The 15,999-nt window shown below is 41.4% G+C and overlaps 2 protein-coding genes across 2 annotated transcripts in view; both read right to left on the bottom strand.

The window, feature by feature from the left end:
- fam117bb (family with sequence similarity 117 member Bb) overlaps positions 1-5,121 on the bottom strand; it is a 34,187-nt gene extending 29,066 nt beyond the window's left edge. Inside the window, exon 1 of the mRNA XM_083538021.1 lies at positions 3,162-5,121. Within this exon, the coding sequence (XP_083394147.1) occupies positions 3,162-3,936 (775 nt within the window). The 5' untranslated portion in view covers positions 3,937-5,121. The remainder of the gene's footprint in view (positions 1-3,161) is intronic.
- Positions 5,121-15,999, bottom strand: part of bmpr2b (bone morphogenetic protein receptor, type II b (serine/threonine kinase)) — a 50,476-nt gene continuing 39,597 nt past the window's right edge. Inside the window, exons 8-13 of the mRNA XM_083537991.1 lie at positions 14,107-14,267; positions 13,772-13,919; positions 12,814-12,950; positions 12,314-12,486; positions 10,904-12,189; positions 5,121-8,863 (exon numbers count right to left, since the gene is read on the bottom strand). Coding sequence (XP_083394117.1) covers positions 8,592-8,863; positions 10,904-12,189; positions 12,314-12,486; positions 12,814-12,950; positions 13,772-13,919; positions 14,107-14,267 — 2,177 coding nt within the window. The 3' untranslated portion in view covers positions 5,121-8,591. The remainder of the gene's footprint in view (positions 8,864-10,903; positions 12,190-12,313; positions 12,487-12,813; positions 12,951-13,771; positions 13,920-14,106; positions 14,268-15,999) is intronic.

Below are 15,999 nucleotides of genomic sequence, written 5' to 3'. Positions count from 1 at the left end.
CCTTTTCGATCACTAGAGTCATTCCTGCTTCTGAACGTGAGCTCCACATACAGTTCCAAAAAATGTTCCTCCTGAAGATACATTATATACATGAAGAACTTAATGAAATTGTTCTCCCCCCAAAAAAATTTAAAAAAGTTTATATAGTATATATAATATAACAATACAGGGTTATTCCAAAAGAATGAACCGATTTCATTGTGCAATATTTTATTAATGAAAACCAATACAAAACTCCAGCCAAGTCACGAGTATTATACTCACAATCAACTCCCTTTTCAAATGGTCACTGACTCGAAAGCAATGCATCATGATATCGGTTCATTCTTTTTGAATAACCCTGTATATATGAAATATACTATATAAGGTTCCCTGGGAACAATTGACCTGTTCTTCAGAGAAACAGAGCGAAATTCTTGCTTGAGCTAATCATGTTTAGAATACAGATGCAGCAGACAGAGAAAAGAAAAATAAATCTGGACCTTTCCTTCAACATGCACATCTCCTTCCTTAAAAAGGCGCAAAGCTCGCTAATCAAAGCCGACACATCTTCTCGGTATTATGACTCGGTTCTAGATAGCACACCTCGCCAGATACGGCGCGACGCACGCCGTTAAAACACCTTCGCCACTTTCGGAAGAATGCGAGTGCCTGTTTGGGCTGGAAATATGCTCCAACCAGACTCAACACATTCTGCGCTGGCGAACAAACCATCTACAGGACCGGATGACGTTGAGGGAGCAGGGTTATGAGATATGAGTGTAAGTGGGTGCAGTGGTGGCTCTACTCCTTCCCAAGCTCTTTTTCTGAGGCAGCTGGTGTGATCTCTTTGTGGCCTGCCTTTACCACGCCTGTGTGCTTTGCTCGGTCAAAAACCACTTGCTTTCCAAGGGCAGAGCGAAAACAAGACTCGGGGGCCTGAGCATGTGTGTTCGGAGTCGTATCACAGGGCAGGAATAGTTTTAGTGGAAACATGGGAGTTTATAAGGGCTGCTGCAAACTGCTTGATTAACGGCCTAGAGGAATGCTCGCAATTATTGGTAACTTTGCGAGATGTGTTCACTGAAAACAGATTTCATGCTTGGAAGCCCTTAAGCAGGCCTATTCCTCCCTTCCTCTGGTCTAACTTGTTTGTCTTTCGAGCCTTTTCTTCATCCTTCACTGAGAGACGAGTATTTTCAAAGGGTCTCGGGTAAGCCTGTTGATCTGGAAAATCACTAGACTTCACAGGAACAAGAGCAGACTGTTCAGGGGAGCACAATGGGATAGGTGAGACGAGGGGAAGACTAGAAGCTCTGCACTGTAATACTGTACGCAGGCCTCGCACCGTGCTGCCTTTTTTTTTTTTGCACAGAGCCATTTTTCCCCCTAAACCTGGAAGAAAAAAAGGATAAAAAAGAGATTCTTCTTTGTGTCTGCACCGCACTGCTCCTGCAGCTAAAACCACCTCACCATCAGCTGTGTCTGCTTACATTTCAGACCCCAAATTACCCGACTCACCCAACGCTGGTATTAAAACCTGGTCTTGTGTTTACAAATCGGCTCGCACACGTCGATTCCTTACCGTTTCTACACGCCGATTTTGATTTTCTTAAACCGGTTGGAAAAACATCGATATACTTGCGTCATCGCTCAAACGCTATTGTAAATGACGCGTGGCGATTTAGAGTAAGGCATCGCTAGGAGACTATCTCCACGGCCTAGCCTGTAAGCAAACACATTAGCCCTATAATGAACCTCCGTTGGTGAAAGGGTAAACTTACACATGGCTACCGTGTACACAACACTGCTCCTCTAGCAGTCACAAACATCGAGGCCTCTGTCATATTTCCATGTGGCAAAGTGCCCGTGCTACAGTTTTACAAACAAGCCGTCTGGCTGAGGAATTAAAAAAAAAATTTAAAAACACGGTGCCAGATAAGCATTTAAGCACCATCTGAAAATATGAAAATATGGTGCTGAGGAGCTCAGAGTTAGCGGGTTCATTTTGTTGCCCCCACTCCCCGCAGGCTGAGAGAGCAGATGGGGGTTTTCAAGCCTAATCGGGTTTTTACCCAACAGCCCAAGGAAAGTGGAATATCTGTGAGGTGGGGCACAGGGGCAGGGTAAAGAGGGGGGGGGGGGGGGGGACGACTGATTATCTAAAATGTCTTAGAGTTAGAGGTGAGGATTTGTGGAGCATCTTCAGGCTGAATGGGTGGAAATGACAATGTCGGTGGACATGTTAATGCCCCTGGTTTTCTAGCATAATAGGGCTCCTAATGTAGTCTTGTAACAAGCTCAAGGTGAGCGTCACACGCGAATCCCAGTCATTCTCAATTCTGCTCCTCGGGGACTCCCAGGTGTTGCGTTTTTCAGCTCTCAGCACACCTGAGGCAGGTAAAATAGGTTGATTATCTCAAGCAGGGAGACCAAATGTGCAGACCAAATGGGAGGATTTGAAACCCAGTAGCAGATCGGTTTCAGTGAAAACGAGCCAAGATGGCCGACAGCTAAGGTTCAGAAGGAATCCACTTTATTTTTTCCCGTTAGGCACAAGAACATCTGATTTCCTAACCACAAACGGCTCAAAACCCTTCTGCATCAAATATTATATTTCCAAGAAGATCATGAGCTCATATCCCACCACCACTAAGCGACCACTGCTGTTGCTGGAGCAAGACCCTTAACTCTCAACTGCTCAGCTGAATCTATAAGAGAACGGTAAAGGTGTCTGCCAAATGCTGTAAGAGGTACACCAGAGTGAACTCAACAAAGATCACGCGCAGCAACAGTTCCTGATGAGGCTTTCTTAGTCCATCTTTGTGCGACCGTAGTGCTGTCGTGTCACAGACTTTCGTTTACTCGTATTCTGCAGTGACCTGTGACGAGTGACGGTACAGAATAATAAACAGCCAAACAAAAAAACTTTTGGTAGGCTCTAAGGACATTTTGAAGCATTTGTGGAACATACAAGGGACAATGTCTTTCACAGCTTTGGAGCTCTTACCTGCAGGTTATTGAATGAAAAAATGCGTAACTTATTCATCGATTCACCTCTGACACTGGGTTACAGTAGAAAGTGCTTGACTGAGACTTAATGGAATGAATGCTTGTATAAATGATGACTTGTAGAACAATGGATCATGTCATGTAGAAGAAGGTAGGATGTATGGAGTTACCTTTGTGCACAGGTGAGCTTATTCTCTCAGGTGACAGCCTGTCATTCTCAGGTGAGGCCTGCTGTGAAGATGCCAAGGCTTTGCCCCTGTGTCCACACGATGCTGAAGAGGAGGATGAGGAAGAAGTTGGCCCTGGAGGATGTGAGGCAGCTGTCAGCACCAGATTGTCCGTCAGTGAGCTGAGCAGCAGGGAGGGAGAGTGTGAGCCGATGTGAGAGGGCACAGACAGGGAGGAAGGCACGCTGGCATGAGCTGATGCCACACTGATCTGTGGGCACTGCGTGTGAGGAGACACTGGAGAGCTGCTTCTGAGCGTCGAGGAGGAGGAGGAGGAGGAGGAAGAGGTACACGGAGGAGATGCGGACGGGCTCAAAGCGGCGCATGAGGAGGAGGAGGTCGCAGTGCGAGAAGAAGCGCTCAGGCGGCTTCCGGCTGCGTCGCATCCGCCGCTGCAGCATTTCACGTTAACGTTATTTCCTCCTGCTCCACCACCACCACCACCACCTCCTCCGTTCGAGACCGCCATCCTGGCCGGTAGGGGGGGCTGTGCCTGTGCTTTGAGCTGGAACGGCACAGTGGCTTTCATGGGCAGCAGGCGGCTCAGTAAATTCACCCCGGCGCTGAGACCCGAGGCTCCGCTCGAACTTCCGCCGCTCACCGAGCTGCAGTTGGACGTCGGCGAGCCGTTCCTGCGAACTCTTTGGGACATGACGCTGATAAACTCAAATAAACCCTCTCTCAAAAAAGAAAAAAAAAAAAGATAAGATATGAACATACACCAGGTACGTTTGAGGTCGTGGACACTCTATTTTTTTAATCCTTCTTGTGTCACTCCATGCAGCGTGTCTATTTATTTATTTCTCCGTTGCACGGGTCCACACCGGATCTGTACTGCAGAACCGTTTCCCGTCCTGAACCAAACTACACGGCAGTGTGAGCCACGCACAGTCAACTCCTGCCAAAGCCCCGCCCACTCCTCCCTTTCTGATTGGTCAGTGGTCAGCATAAGACAACTTTTTATTGGTTGGTTACAGGATCCTTTTAACTCTTTAAAGTTGCCCAGGCCTGCTTTAGACCTTACTCTTTCAACAAACACTGTTCACAATCATAGTACTGTATGTCATACCACATGTCACCTCCATTAATCCACTTTATATCATATGTAGCACCACCAATATGATTAATAGGGGATTTCCTTTCAATTTAAATCCATAATGTAAACCAGTATGTCCCAGGATGAAATCCAATAATACACAATAGTTTGTCTCCTGATTATCTATCAGGACAGATTATGCGGTCACAGTGATGTCCCTGTTATTACACATTTATATTTCTATTAGACCGTTTTTCCACTTTTTGGGAAATGGCTTTGTTGTGGGGAACACGTGCCTTTTCATTGATGCTGTGGCTTCAACACCCTCCTGTGGTCAAAATGCTGATACTGCTTTTCCTCCTGATCCACGTGTGGATATTTTGCAAACGTGTTTTTTGTGTTTTTTGCTGTGGATAGTCCAGTTTATGATCAAGTCTCATCCTGTCTCAGGTGGTGAATTTCTCCTGCGTACTGTGCTGTAAATGGCGTTTAAACATATCTGCATAATAAAGCCAATCCTGCACTCAAGAACTGACTCTGATCCACCTTATACTAATTCTGAACATCCTCTCAACACATTTCATAGTGCTTGAATGTTGTCAGAGTAATGATTAATAATCACACGTTCACCCAGAAGTGGATTGATTCCCTTTTGTGACTGGTTTAAAGTTACTTCCTCATGTGATACCAGGAAGATTTTTCTTCCCCCCCCCCCCCCATCTGGATTTTTGCAATCTATTGTTAATATTGTTGCTAGCATAAATATAATGAAATACAGTTGAAATAAATAGACTTCCCCAGTACCATCACTGAATCATTATCTGAAAATCGAATGCTGCATGTGAAAGAAGACGACAAGAGACACATTCTCTTTAATATAGTATTTAATCAACTGAGTAATGCAGGGTTGTACAGCAAGCTTTATTACTAAATGGCATTTAAACATATATCTTTTTTGAGTAGACTAAACTGAGTAGTTATTTTTCTTTTTTCTTACTTTACAAGCTGCAATAGAAAACATTTGAGGCTTTTTTTTTTTCTTTCAATAAGCTTAGCCACAGATCTCAACAAAGCCATTAGCATCAGTATGAATTCAATGACTGAAAAAGGAAAAAGGGAAAGAAACAAAACAAAACAGCAGCCCAAATTAACAAATACTTTCCATTCTCTCTTATACATACACATACAATTAAATGTTATTCTAGTTTCTTGAAGACATAACAGCAAAAATGTTTTGCATCTGTATGATTGAATTTGGAAAGAACTACTCTGTCTTTTGACATGAACAAAAACAGAGCATTATTTCTTTAGCTTTTAGTGATTTTGTGGATGAAAAATGGTGACCGATTCAGTTACAACTTTTAGAAAATAATAGTTTGAATGGGATCTCATTACCAAATCTGCCATGTTTCCTCTAAATGTAATCATTAACTATCCTTCTAAATATCTCTCTTACACACAGACTACAGAATCCAGCACAAGTGGCCCAGATAATCAGTTTACCTGATTCGGGTCAGCTTGGATGGATTAAGATTGGAAGTAGGGAGATCTCCATGAACCGGGTTTGTTTGTTTTTTCTCCTCTAGAGCACAGTGTGTGACAGCTGGCAAATCAACAATATCTAAGCATTATGATGACGGTTGTTCCAAGATGTCCTGGGCTAATTAAATTTTATATATATATCAGCATTATCCATTGCCATCTGTAAATGGTAATCAATTAGCAATTTGCTGTAAAAAAGCAGTGACATCATTCAATATGAAGACCCAACCTACTGTACACCAATAATCCTGTGGGCTAAATATATTTTAAGATCAGTATTTCAGAAATTGAGAACTAAGTGCCAAGAAAGAAAAATATGACTTTTAAACCAGTGTAATTATTTCTGTCTAGCTTGAGAAAAACAAACAGCATGTACATAAAGTTAGTAAGTAATATCTGTGCTATTTAATCTAGAGATAAATATCACAGTGTTACAACATTGTTCTTGGTCCCGCAGCAACAGTTGAGCCTTCTGTATATGTGCAAGCAAAAGCATGCTATACAGATATATCTACACCAGATCGGTGAACCTATATTACAGATACAAAACTAAGATTTCCGCTTCAACAACTTAGAGAGAGGAAGTGAAACATACTTTTTTTGAATAATAAATTTGTTACAAGAAGTGGCACATTTTTTTTTACACAGCATACGGTTGCGCATTTTAAGGCCGTCTCTATTATGGGGAAGTTTTGTTTTGCTGTACAAGAGAGGTTTTCCCATCATGGGGCATCACTATGTAATTATTTTAATGGCTCATGTCTGAGCTTCAAAATGCATCAGTAATTGTGGGTCAAGGAAAAAAAAAAAAAAAAAAAGAAAAAAAAAAAAAAGTAAAACCTTAACTGTTTATTTAAAATGAAGATGATTTCATTAAATTGTGCGATGCAATGTTTAGCATAAAGCAATAATAATTAGGGCTGAAGTGGAGGGGCACTGAAATTGCGTTTAGTTTCAGGTGATTATCCAGCAAAATTTGTTCAAACTGCTCATGGACATGAATGAATGACAACAAAGCACATGGACGAATGATTGTTGGCAGTCAAAAGGGACGCAATATATGATAATATTCATGGAAAAATATAATAGAACATAAAAAGAATTGACATACAAGCCTTGAGGTTTGGCCCATGGCACTGCTTTAAAAAAATAAAAACAAATAAAAAGAGAAATTAAAGCACACAAAAATGTCATTCTGAAATAACAGCTGTGTATATGCATCATGCATATATATAAAAATACACATATATATATACACACACACACACACACATACGTGTGTGTGTATGTATGTGTGTGTATATATCTATATATATATCTATATATCTATATATTTATTTTTATGCATACACATGCACACACACAGCTTCCCTCTAATATCATGATTGTATGGAGAATAAGATGAAAGCTAACCACCAACTAAAGATTACTCTGATACCTGATACATGACCATAATTGACCATATTTGCCATTTCAGTACAGCTTTCAAAAACAGAGGTTGAAAGAGAACTAAAGCAGCTGTACTACGCACAACAATGTACACATTTAGTTCCAGGTTTGTGTTATGTAACATTAGATATAAATTACATTTGAAGTAAATACTTGGTGTCCATGGTGCTGTTTGTGACTGGAATGCAGAGAGCAACACCTAACCTCAGCGATTTGTCCGTTTTCTCATACGAGTCCCCATGTGTCACAGCTGCTCTTGGGCTTCACATGGATCCTTATGCAGAGTGTAACGCATCAGACTGTTAACACAGACACACTCTTGTATAGTCACACTTGCGGAAACCTAGTCCTTGCAAACAAATGAGTGAAGTGTGTACTTTGATGTCGGCTAATAAGGGAGAACATTATTCCAGATATCAGACTGAGACAGAACGTGATATCGATTGTAACAGAATTGAAAAATCCTCCATTCTTCCTAGCTTGCAGAATTTCAGCTGTCCTCTGTTGTTGGGCATCTCCAACTATGCGCACGCCCAAAAATCATTTTACCTTTCCCCTCAAGACTGCTGGGATTGATAAAGGATTGTCATCCAGAAGACAGTGATGGTTTAAGGAGATAGAAGATTGCAGGTAAGTGCACAGTTTAGTTTACATTATGTTAACAAATGGAAAATGCTGCAAATTATAGAACAAGATTGAAAGTATTGAAAAAGCACCTCAAAGCTAAAGCCTATTGCACATTTCAGAATGTAATACAAAAATGGGGGACACGTATATATAATTACATACAACAAATGCTTGAATGTACTATGCATAATACACGACAGATGCTATTGCAGTCAAAGCTCTTAGAGGGGCCACTGCATTTTTTTATCAACTTTTTACATGGACTAGATTTCATTGATGCCCATACAAGCGGTCGAACATGATTGTTAAATCAACAAATTGTCTTCCTACTTCTACTTTTTTTTTTTACATTTTAAGACCAGATTTAAACAAGGTCCAAGAAATCAGACATAACTATGTGATTAAGATCATGATTATAAAAAAAAGTGCAACAAATACAAGAAAGTAATTATCAAACAACCAGACACACAATGATACGTTGATTTACAACGGGACAACGGACATAATGGAAGCATTGTAAGCCAATGATGCTGCATAGCTGGGTTCCGTTTAAAGCAATTATTTTCAAAGAACAAACAAAAAAAACCCTAATTTTCAAGAAAAACCATGATGTTAAGTGCTCGCAAATCGTATCTTAGAAAACTGTTCTCTTCGTAGCATGCTGCCAAACCCTCCAGTATCAGTAAGCTGCTTGTGGCTGTGTCTCAGCAGGTAAGTGTTCATAGGCAGGCCATGCCAGGCGGGTCAGAGGAGAGGGTTGCTGTGGCAGGTCCTTCTCCGACCAGGAACACGGCAGTGCTGGATTTAGAGCGAGTAGCTCCTGCTGCCCCCTGCCCTCCACCTGCCCCGTTGTTGTTGACCTCTCCATCCAACGTATCTGTAGAGATGATCCACGTTGAGGGACGCCACCGTTTTAAAGAGTAAGGCGTCTTCACACGCCTCTTTATCTTCTCAGCTGATGCAGCTTTTCCCTCCTGAGAGGAACTTTCAACTGCAGAACAGAGGCAGAGATAACGTTAGCTAATTACATAACGGAGCTTGTGAATGCAGAGTCGATTATTACTGTTCTAATGTCTAAAGAATATATAACAAATACCCAGAGACTCCATGTAGATTTTTATACAGCGTCTTGTATACGGTGTACCATGATAAATAATATCCTTAATATCTTAATAAAGCCAGATCAAATCACTCCAAATTCCATGTTAGGCCTTTTCCCAATTATTTTTAGCTGTTTAGCTAAATGAGGAAAGAGAAAAAAAAAAAAAAAAAGCGGCTAACTAATTAAAACAGTGCAATCAAGGCTGTGTTGTGTGTTCTGGCAGCATGCAGCTGTCTGTTACTGTGCTTCATGCATGAAGTAACACTGACTGCAGGGAGTGTACAGTATATCCTTTCCCCTGTTAAATGCAGAACAAACATAAAACAAACATTAAAAATAAAACCAACACTCGCACATTCAATGGCTGTGCACAATTTGTTGTCTTTCTATTTTTGTTAATCTCGAAGATAATGATTTCTACTGGTTTACTTTTTTTTTCTCATATATATATATATATATATAAACAGTTTATGTGGGTGTTCCACCCACCACTATCCAATACTATACATCAGTCTCTAATGTGTGTAAACCACAGCAGCTATCTTTAGTTCAAATCTTTAGCATGAGCTTCTGCACCGTTCGAGCATGCCATGGTTTTTGGTATTGCTGTACGGCACTCCCATCTCCCTACATACATTGTACACTATCGCTGTTTACAATTGCCGTAATGTTCTTCGGGATCTTTATCAGCCCGGAGAAGTTTCCCTCCCTTTCCACTTTAGGCAACAGAGAAAAAAAGATGGACAGAGGAAGGGAGAGAGATAGGCCAGCTTTCTCCTGTTGAATAAAGCGGTAGTGCTAATTGGCCAGTTAAAGGACATTCAGTGCAGAAACACACAGGAAATTTATCTCCAGACGATGTTTGTGTTCTTGCTGGCACGCACACTACCTAATAAATGTAAAGGCATGGAAAAGAGAATAGATGGTAGTGAGAGAGAGGAGAAAAAGCAGAAGAAATAAACCTGCTGCAAGTGGTTCTCAAAAATTTAGAAGACTGGTTTGGGAAAGTGGCAAAGAGGATATAAAGACGCATTACAATCATAACATTTGTTAAGCAGGAGAGATCTGTTCACCCTGAAAGCATTAAATGTGCAGGCTTTCAAATGTGCAATTTTTAATCAAATGGTGGGTTTGTTCAATCAGATAATCTCAGCCAGGCAACAAATAAAAGGCACTTCAGGATCAAGTGAAAATGTAAGTTTTTGTACATCCATTCAAATATGAAAATGATTTACTACTCAGACGAGGCTCCGGATAAATGGCATCCCATCACGCCAAAGATTTATACTGAATGTGTCAGAAGAATAAAAGCAAATGACTGCTATAATAGTGTTAGAGGAGTTCGGAGTAGTGATGTTGGTGTCAATGACATGTTAATAAAATCAGTACGTTTTTTGTGACATAGTGACTGGATTAGATAGATAACTAGAGTGCTCTCTCAGCTATTCTACCGGTTGTGCCTTCCATTAGCAGGATGATAATGATTCTTAATGATCAATTATTCATATTATATGTATGAATAAAACACAACAGTGTGTTGTGTTACAGCAAAATAATCAACAACAAAGTGGTGTGATGCTGCATACAAAGTGACACAAAGGTATTATAAAAGGTACTCTTATAACACAGCAATTTCCCCAACAATTACTTTCCGATTTCTTATATACTGAAGAATTAAATGTCTCACTTTTTGTTGTTCCCTCAACAGTGTCTCTCCTGAAGTACATAAGACCAAAAATGCAGTGCAATGTGCTCTGGCCTGCAGTTTTTCCATCATTATAGCTCAGTGATGTGGTTTCTCCTCTGATAAATGTTAAACAACTAGCTGCACGTAACCACATATAATCAGAAAATGCATGCAGGGCAACCATGGACAGAGAACAGATGGTTAAATGTGAAAACCCAAAAGACAATAGAGTAGAGCTTTACCAGACACTGAAAAGTCCTGTGAAGTGGTCGACAAATCCAGGGAGTTGGGTCTTTCTGGTCTTCTGGGTTTGTCCTGTCTCAAAGGGGCTTCCTCATTCACTTGCAGTACTTGTGGCCCTGCCAGAGCAGGTCCTGCTGGTATTGCACTTGATGCACCTGGCCCAGAGGAAGCTGCAGTGTGGACGTTGCTGTTGTTGTTGTTGTTGGAGTTGGTGCGACCCGTGTGCTCCCGGCGTAGCAGGGGCTCATGCTCGTCAGGACTGCAGTTGATGTTGATATTCAATCGAATGTCATCACCACTTAGCTGGCTTTGGAGCAAAGGCAGGCCACCTCCCTCACCCTGTGGTCCAGCTGGGTTTGTGTTCCCAAGGGAGCTGCTGGCACTACTGGAACCACCTGCATAGCCATTAATCAGGAGCGCTCCAGCTCCGTTTCTCACTCCTGCCCCATTATTGGTTAGTGTCACTGAATGAGGCTCTGCTGCTGCCACAACATTCATCTTGGCCACACCTGTTTCCACTTGCTTCAGGTTGGACTTGTGTCGGCCAAACTTGAGCCGAGACGATGAAGACTCCTTGCTGGGATTTTTGGAGCCGAGGGCCAGGCTGGTGGGCCTCTTGGGGAGATTCTGTTGTTTTGGAAGGGGAAACATGGTGGGTGGAGCATCAAGTGTGGCACTGCTACCGGCCCCAAATTCAGCCTGATGCCCACCTCCAGCTCCTGCGTTCACCTCAGCTGCTAACTTTATAAACGGGTAAAGCAGGCTGGAGCTGCCTGTGCTGAGCGGGTCAGGAGCGCTAAATTGCTTCTGAGAATGCTCCATTAAGTTCTCATCAGAGCTCTCCTTCAGGTTCTTGTCCACCTCCTTGGGGTCCAGTTTGGTGGTCTCCAGGTCTTCCTGGGTGAGCTGCAGACAGACAGGCACACTTAGGTCTGCTCCACCCTCCTCAGATGGGGCTGATTCTGAGATGGTGGACATGACTGTGCTGGGGGTGAGGCCTGCTGTGGTTGTGGTGGTGCTTGTGGATATACTAGCTCCGCTGGTCTCAGGACTTGGGAGACGTGCCTGTGCTTGTGCCTGCTGTCTCTCGTAGTTAATTGAGTTCCTGTTCTTTTCTCCTACACCCCCTGTGCCAGGACCAATGCCACTCACTGAAGAAGTGCCTGAGGTGGACATGTCTCCAGGAAGGTTCTTCACCATGCCATCATGGTCCTCGATGTATGAGGAGGATGAGTAGTCTGGGTAAGACCCAATCTTTGGAACCCTGCGACTATGGGTTAGGTTCCTACAATGGGACAGGAAGCAAACAGAGATTATGTATACTCAAACATCCCTAGTGTAACTCATTTAAAATCATAGTTTATTCATAAATATACAGAAAGCTAAAATGACTATGTACATTAGCAGACCTCTCATTCTGAAGGGCTGTGCTCATTGGGTTGACAGTGGGGCTGACTGACTTGTTTCTGTCCCAGATAAGAAGCAGCTCTGCCATGCGCTCCTCTGCACACTGAGCAGTTAAACGAGCCTCTGCATCTTGATCCCAACAGTCCTCCATCGTTTCCTTTAGTGAACGAACTGCCTAAAAAGAGAGACGGAGAGAAAAAAAATTTGTTTACAATAATTTCTTGTAAAACAGCCTCCCACTGCAGTGAAATGAATCAGACTTCACAGTGCAGACACAAAACCATGCTAATTCCTTGCCGTCTTGTGTGCTTGCAGGTTTTTATGATTACCTGCAGCTCAGCTACAAATACCCAGCTGAGTGTGTTTTTACACACCGATTTGGTATTGGGGAAGAAAAAAACCCCCCAGACATGCTGAATTGTTCTTATCCGAAACACAATGGGTGTCAGAAATAAGGTTGTTTCATGTACTTAAAATAAACAGGACACACAATCTCTCTTACCAGACTATTCTCTTTCCAAGCTTCAGGGAACTTCGGCCTCTGTTTCTCTCGAGAAACCAGAACCTGCATGTCCTCGAAGGATGGGTGATTTCCTACCTCGGCCTGAAACGCCATCTGGTACTCTGGTACAGTCTCGCCTGAAAAAACACACACACACCCACACACACACCCCCACACACAAGTTACAACACTAAAAGAACTCCGTTTAAATTGCTTACAACATTTGTAAAATAGTGTAAAAGAGTGAAAGGAATCTAAATGAGTCATTCGTTTAGCTCATGAATAGAGATGATTAATTAAGCACTTCAATCCACCGTGGAATGCATAACACTGTAGATTACCAGGGGGGTACATGAAAAGCCCGACATTATAGGTGCTGCCTCATTTTTTTTAAAACGCCATAGAAACTGATTAAGAAACGTATACACCAGAAACCATCAGAATAGAAGACCTAGCAAAGTAGAACCAAGTACTTGAAAAAGTAGTAGATCCTCGGATACATTTGATCAACTTTATTCCTTTATTTAACAGAGATTAAATACATATACAAGAAAGGTGTCAAGTTTATTTATTTTTTTTAATCTTATTTACAGACTTTATTATAGACCCAGGAGACTTTTTTTTTTTTTTCTCTCTTTACACCCTTTAGACCGATGGCAAGAAAACAAAAAGTTTGTTTATTCTCTCAGTGTCTCTCCATGCTCCTAGTCCTAGGCATCATACAGCACCACTACATAACCCAATAATCAATAATAAGGGATTAAATGATAACTGACTCAACGTTCAGTTAGATCAGGTACTGATCCAGAACTTGTGTAAAAAATGTAAAGTCAATTTTAGACCAGTATACCAGTTATACAATATAGAATGGAATACATAAAGTAAAGTGTCTCATTTCTTGCTACAGCGATTTTGCTTAGCCAGCATAATGCATATTGCACAGACTTTAAGATCTCACCTGGGAAAAGGTCTGTACAACGCATGAAGGTCTCCCAGTATATCAAGCCAACAGCATACATATCCACCTGCTTTAGAGCAGACTCACAGTCCCTCAAATTCACTGCTCCTTCAAGCACCTCTGGGGCCATGTAGCGGATTGTACCCACCTACACAGAGACAGAACACTGTATGAGAAATGAGATTGCAGCACTTTTGTTTTTTTTCTTTCAAGTACACCTCAGAATGAGCTCTGAATCATGAAGCTAACAAAATCATCACATTAAAAGAAAAAAAAAAAAGAAACTACACAAAAAATATATTCTGAAAAATTGCACTTTATGGTGATCAACATGCCTCACTGATCGCAGCATTCTCCTCCTCTCCAGGGCGGACAAGACGATTTCCTGTCAGTTTCATAGACAAACCGAAATCACTGATCACAGACGTGCCATCGTTCTTCACCAGAATGTTTCTGCTGTTCAGGTCCCGGTGTGAGACTGCTGGTTTATATATATCTAAGACAGAGAAGATGTTCTTGAGCTTTTTTTCTGTTATATTGGATTAAGCCATTTTGTGTCAGTAAACGTATGTGAAACTAGTATAGGTTAATTAAAAAAAAATTACTAAAGTAAACAAAAACTGTACAGTATTAAAGATTTTTTTTTTTACCTATGTAATGTTTTGATGTTAACATATGCTACCTATATTGTGTATTAAATAATGGCCTTGTAGAACATGTAGAAGCCTAAAATAAATCCATTTGAAATTTAGCCAGAGAAAAAACTGATAAAATTCAGATAATGCCCACATCAAGCAAGTAAATCAACACAAAACTCAATCAGCCACAAGTTTGGCCATTTGCAATTTTCTACACTTAAACTACTAAAAACAGATGCTACTAAGATCGTCATACATCAAGAAGAAATCAATTTTACTGTTAAATCTACTAAAGCAACATTTAAAAAGATCGATCTAAGCAAAAGGTCACCAATCTGTGGGGCAATGCTATAAAGAAAAGTTAATGTGAGAAATGTAATGCAAAAAAACTGTAAACAAAGTCCCAAAGTTTTGATCTCTTGCTCCTTATTGAGCAAAACATGAATACTTAAATAGCCTTGGGCACTATTTCTACACAAATGGTGCCTGTTATATCTGAAAAACCAGCAGTCTGCTCTCACTTGTGCAGCAAAACCAACTCCATTCGCCCCAGCAGATGCACATTGTACAGACAGCCACCAGGTGGCACTGTTATAGTTTGTGTAATCACAGTGAATGCCCACGTTCCCCTACTGTGTGCCTGGCTGAACTTCAGGCCCTGAAGAAGTCACAGTTGGAAAGAGGGAGAGAGAAAGAAAAAAATAAAAACAGAGAGCGAGTGCGTGTGTGTTTGCACAGAGCTGAGCCAGACGGAGACCCAGTAAGCAATGTATCCTGCTGCAGCTCTCTGGCACACTGCCATTACCAGGGCAACTACAGGAGCAAAACACACAAATTAGCCCGATCTTATCTGTACTGCTCCTGCTGTTGGCCCTTTAAAAGCCAGGTGACTTCAAAGCTGTTAGGATTTTGCAGACAACCCACTCTCACTTACTGTTCTCCCTCTTATTTGCTCAGTCCTAATAAGCAGCACAGATGACATGCAGCGACTGAATGTCATTTTTCACTGGTACCTGGTATGTCCAAATAGTGGGACTTGACATGAAGACCACCGTTCTTTTAAACAAAATGACAAAGCATGTACAACAAAAAAATGACCCAATGTCTGAATCTCATTTCAGGAAGAGAAAAAGTGTGACCTAGATGTGCAAATCAGAACGTCCCTGAGGTGTCTTCCAACAGCCAGCCCATAGGTGGATTTGCATTGCTTTTTAACCCAGTGTGGTTAAAACGCATAAAACAACCATAGACAACAGGGCAGACTCCATTTATATACCCCCTCCTCACTCTATACCAATCCAACAGTCTACAGAGCGCTTACTTGCCACTACTTATAGCAGAGGTGAACAATATAAACCCGTTGAACAAAACATATACAGAAACAAAACTTATTTTGTACCGTACCTGAACTGATACAATGAATATAATTATGCAGTTTGCTTGGACGGAACATGAGCAAAAACAGATCCATTGAGCTTTTAAGTCTTGCAAAATTTTATATCAGCATGAGCAGCTCTCTGATTCATTATTTTTTTTAATGTGAAATCAGCGTATGTTTGTGAATGTATGTGTACAGAAGCTGAAAGTGAC

This window comes from Silurus aristotelis, assembly GCF_946808225.1.
Source record: "Silurus aristotelis genome assembly, chromosome: 3".
Classification (NCBI taxonomy): domain Eukaryota; kingdom Metazoa; phylum Chordata; class Actinopteri; order Siluriformes; family Siluridae; genus Silurus; species Silurus aristotelis.
Note: the sequence above shows the minus strand (reverse complement) of the source record. Positions and strands in the feature narration are given on the sequence as shown.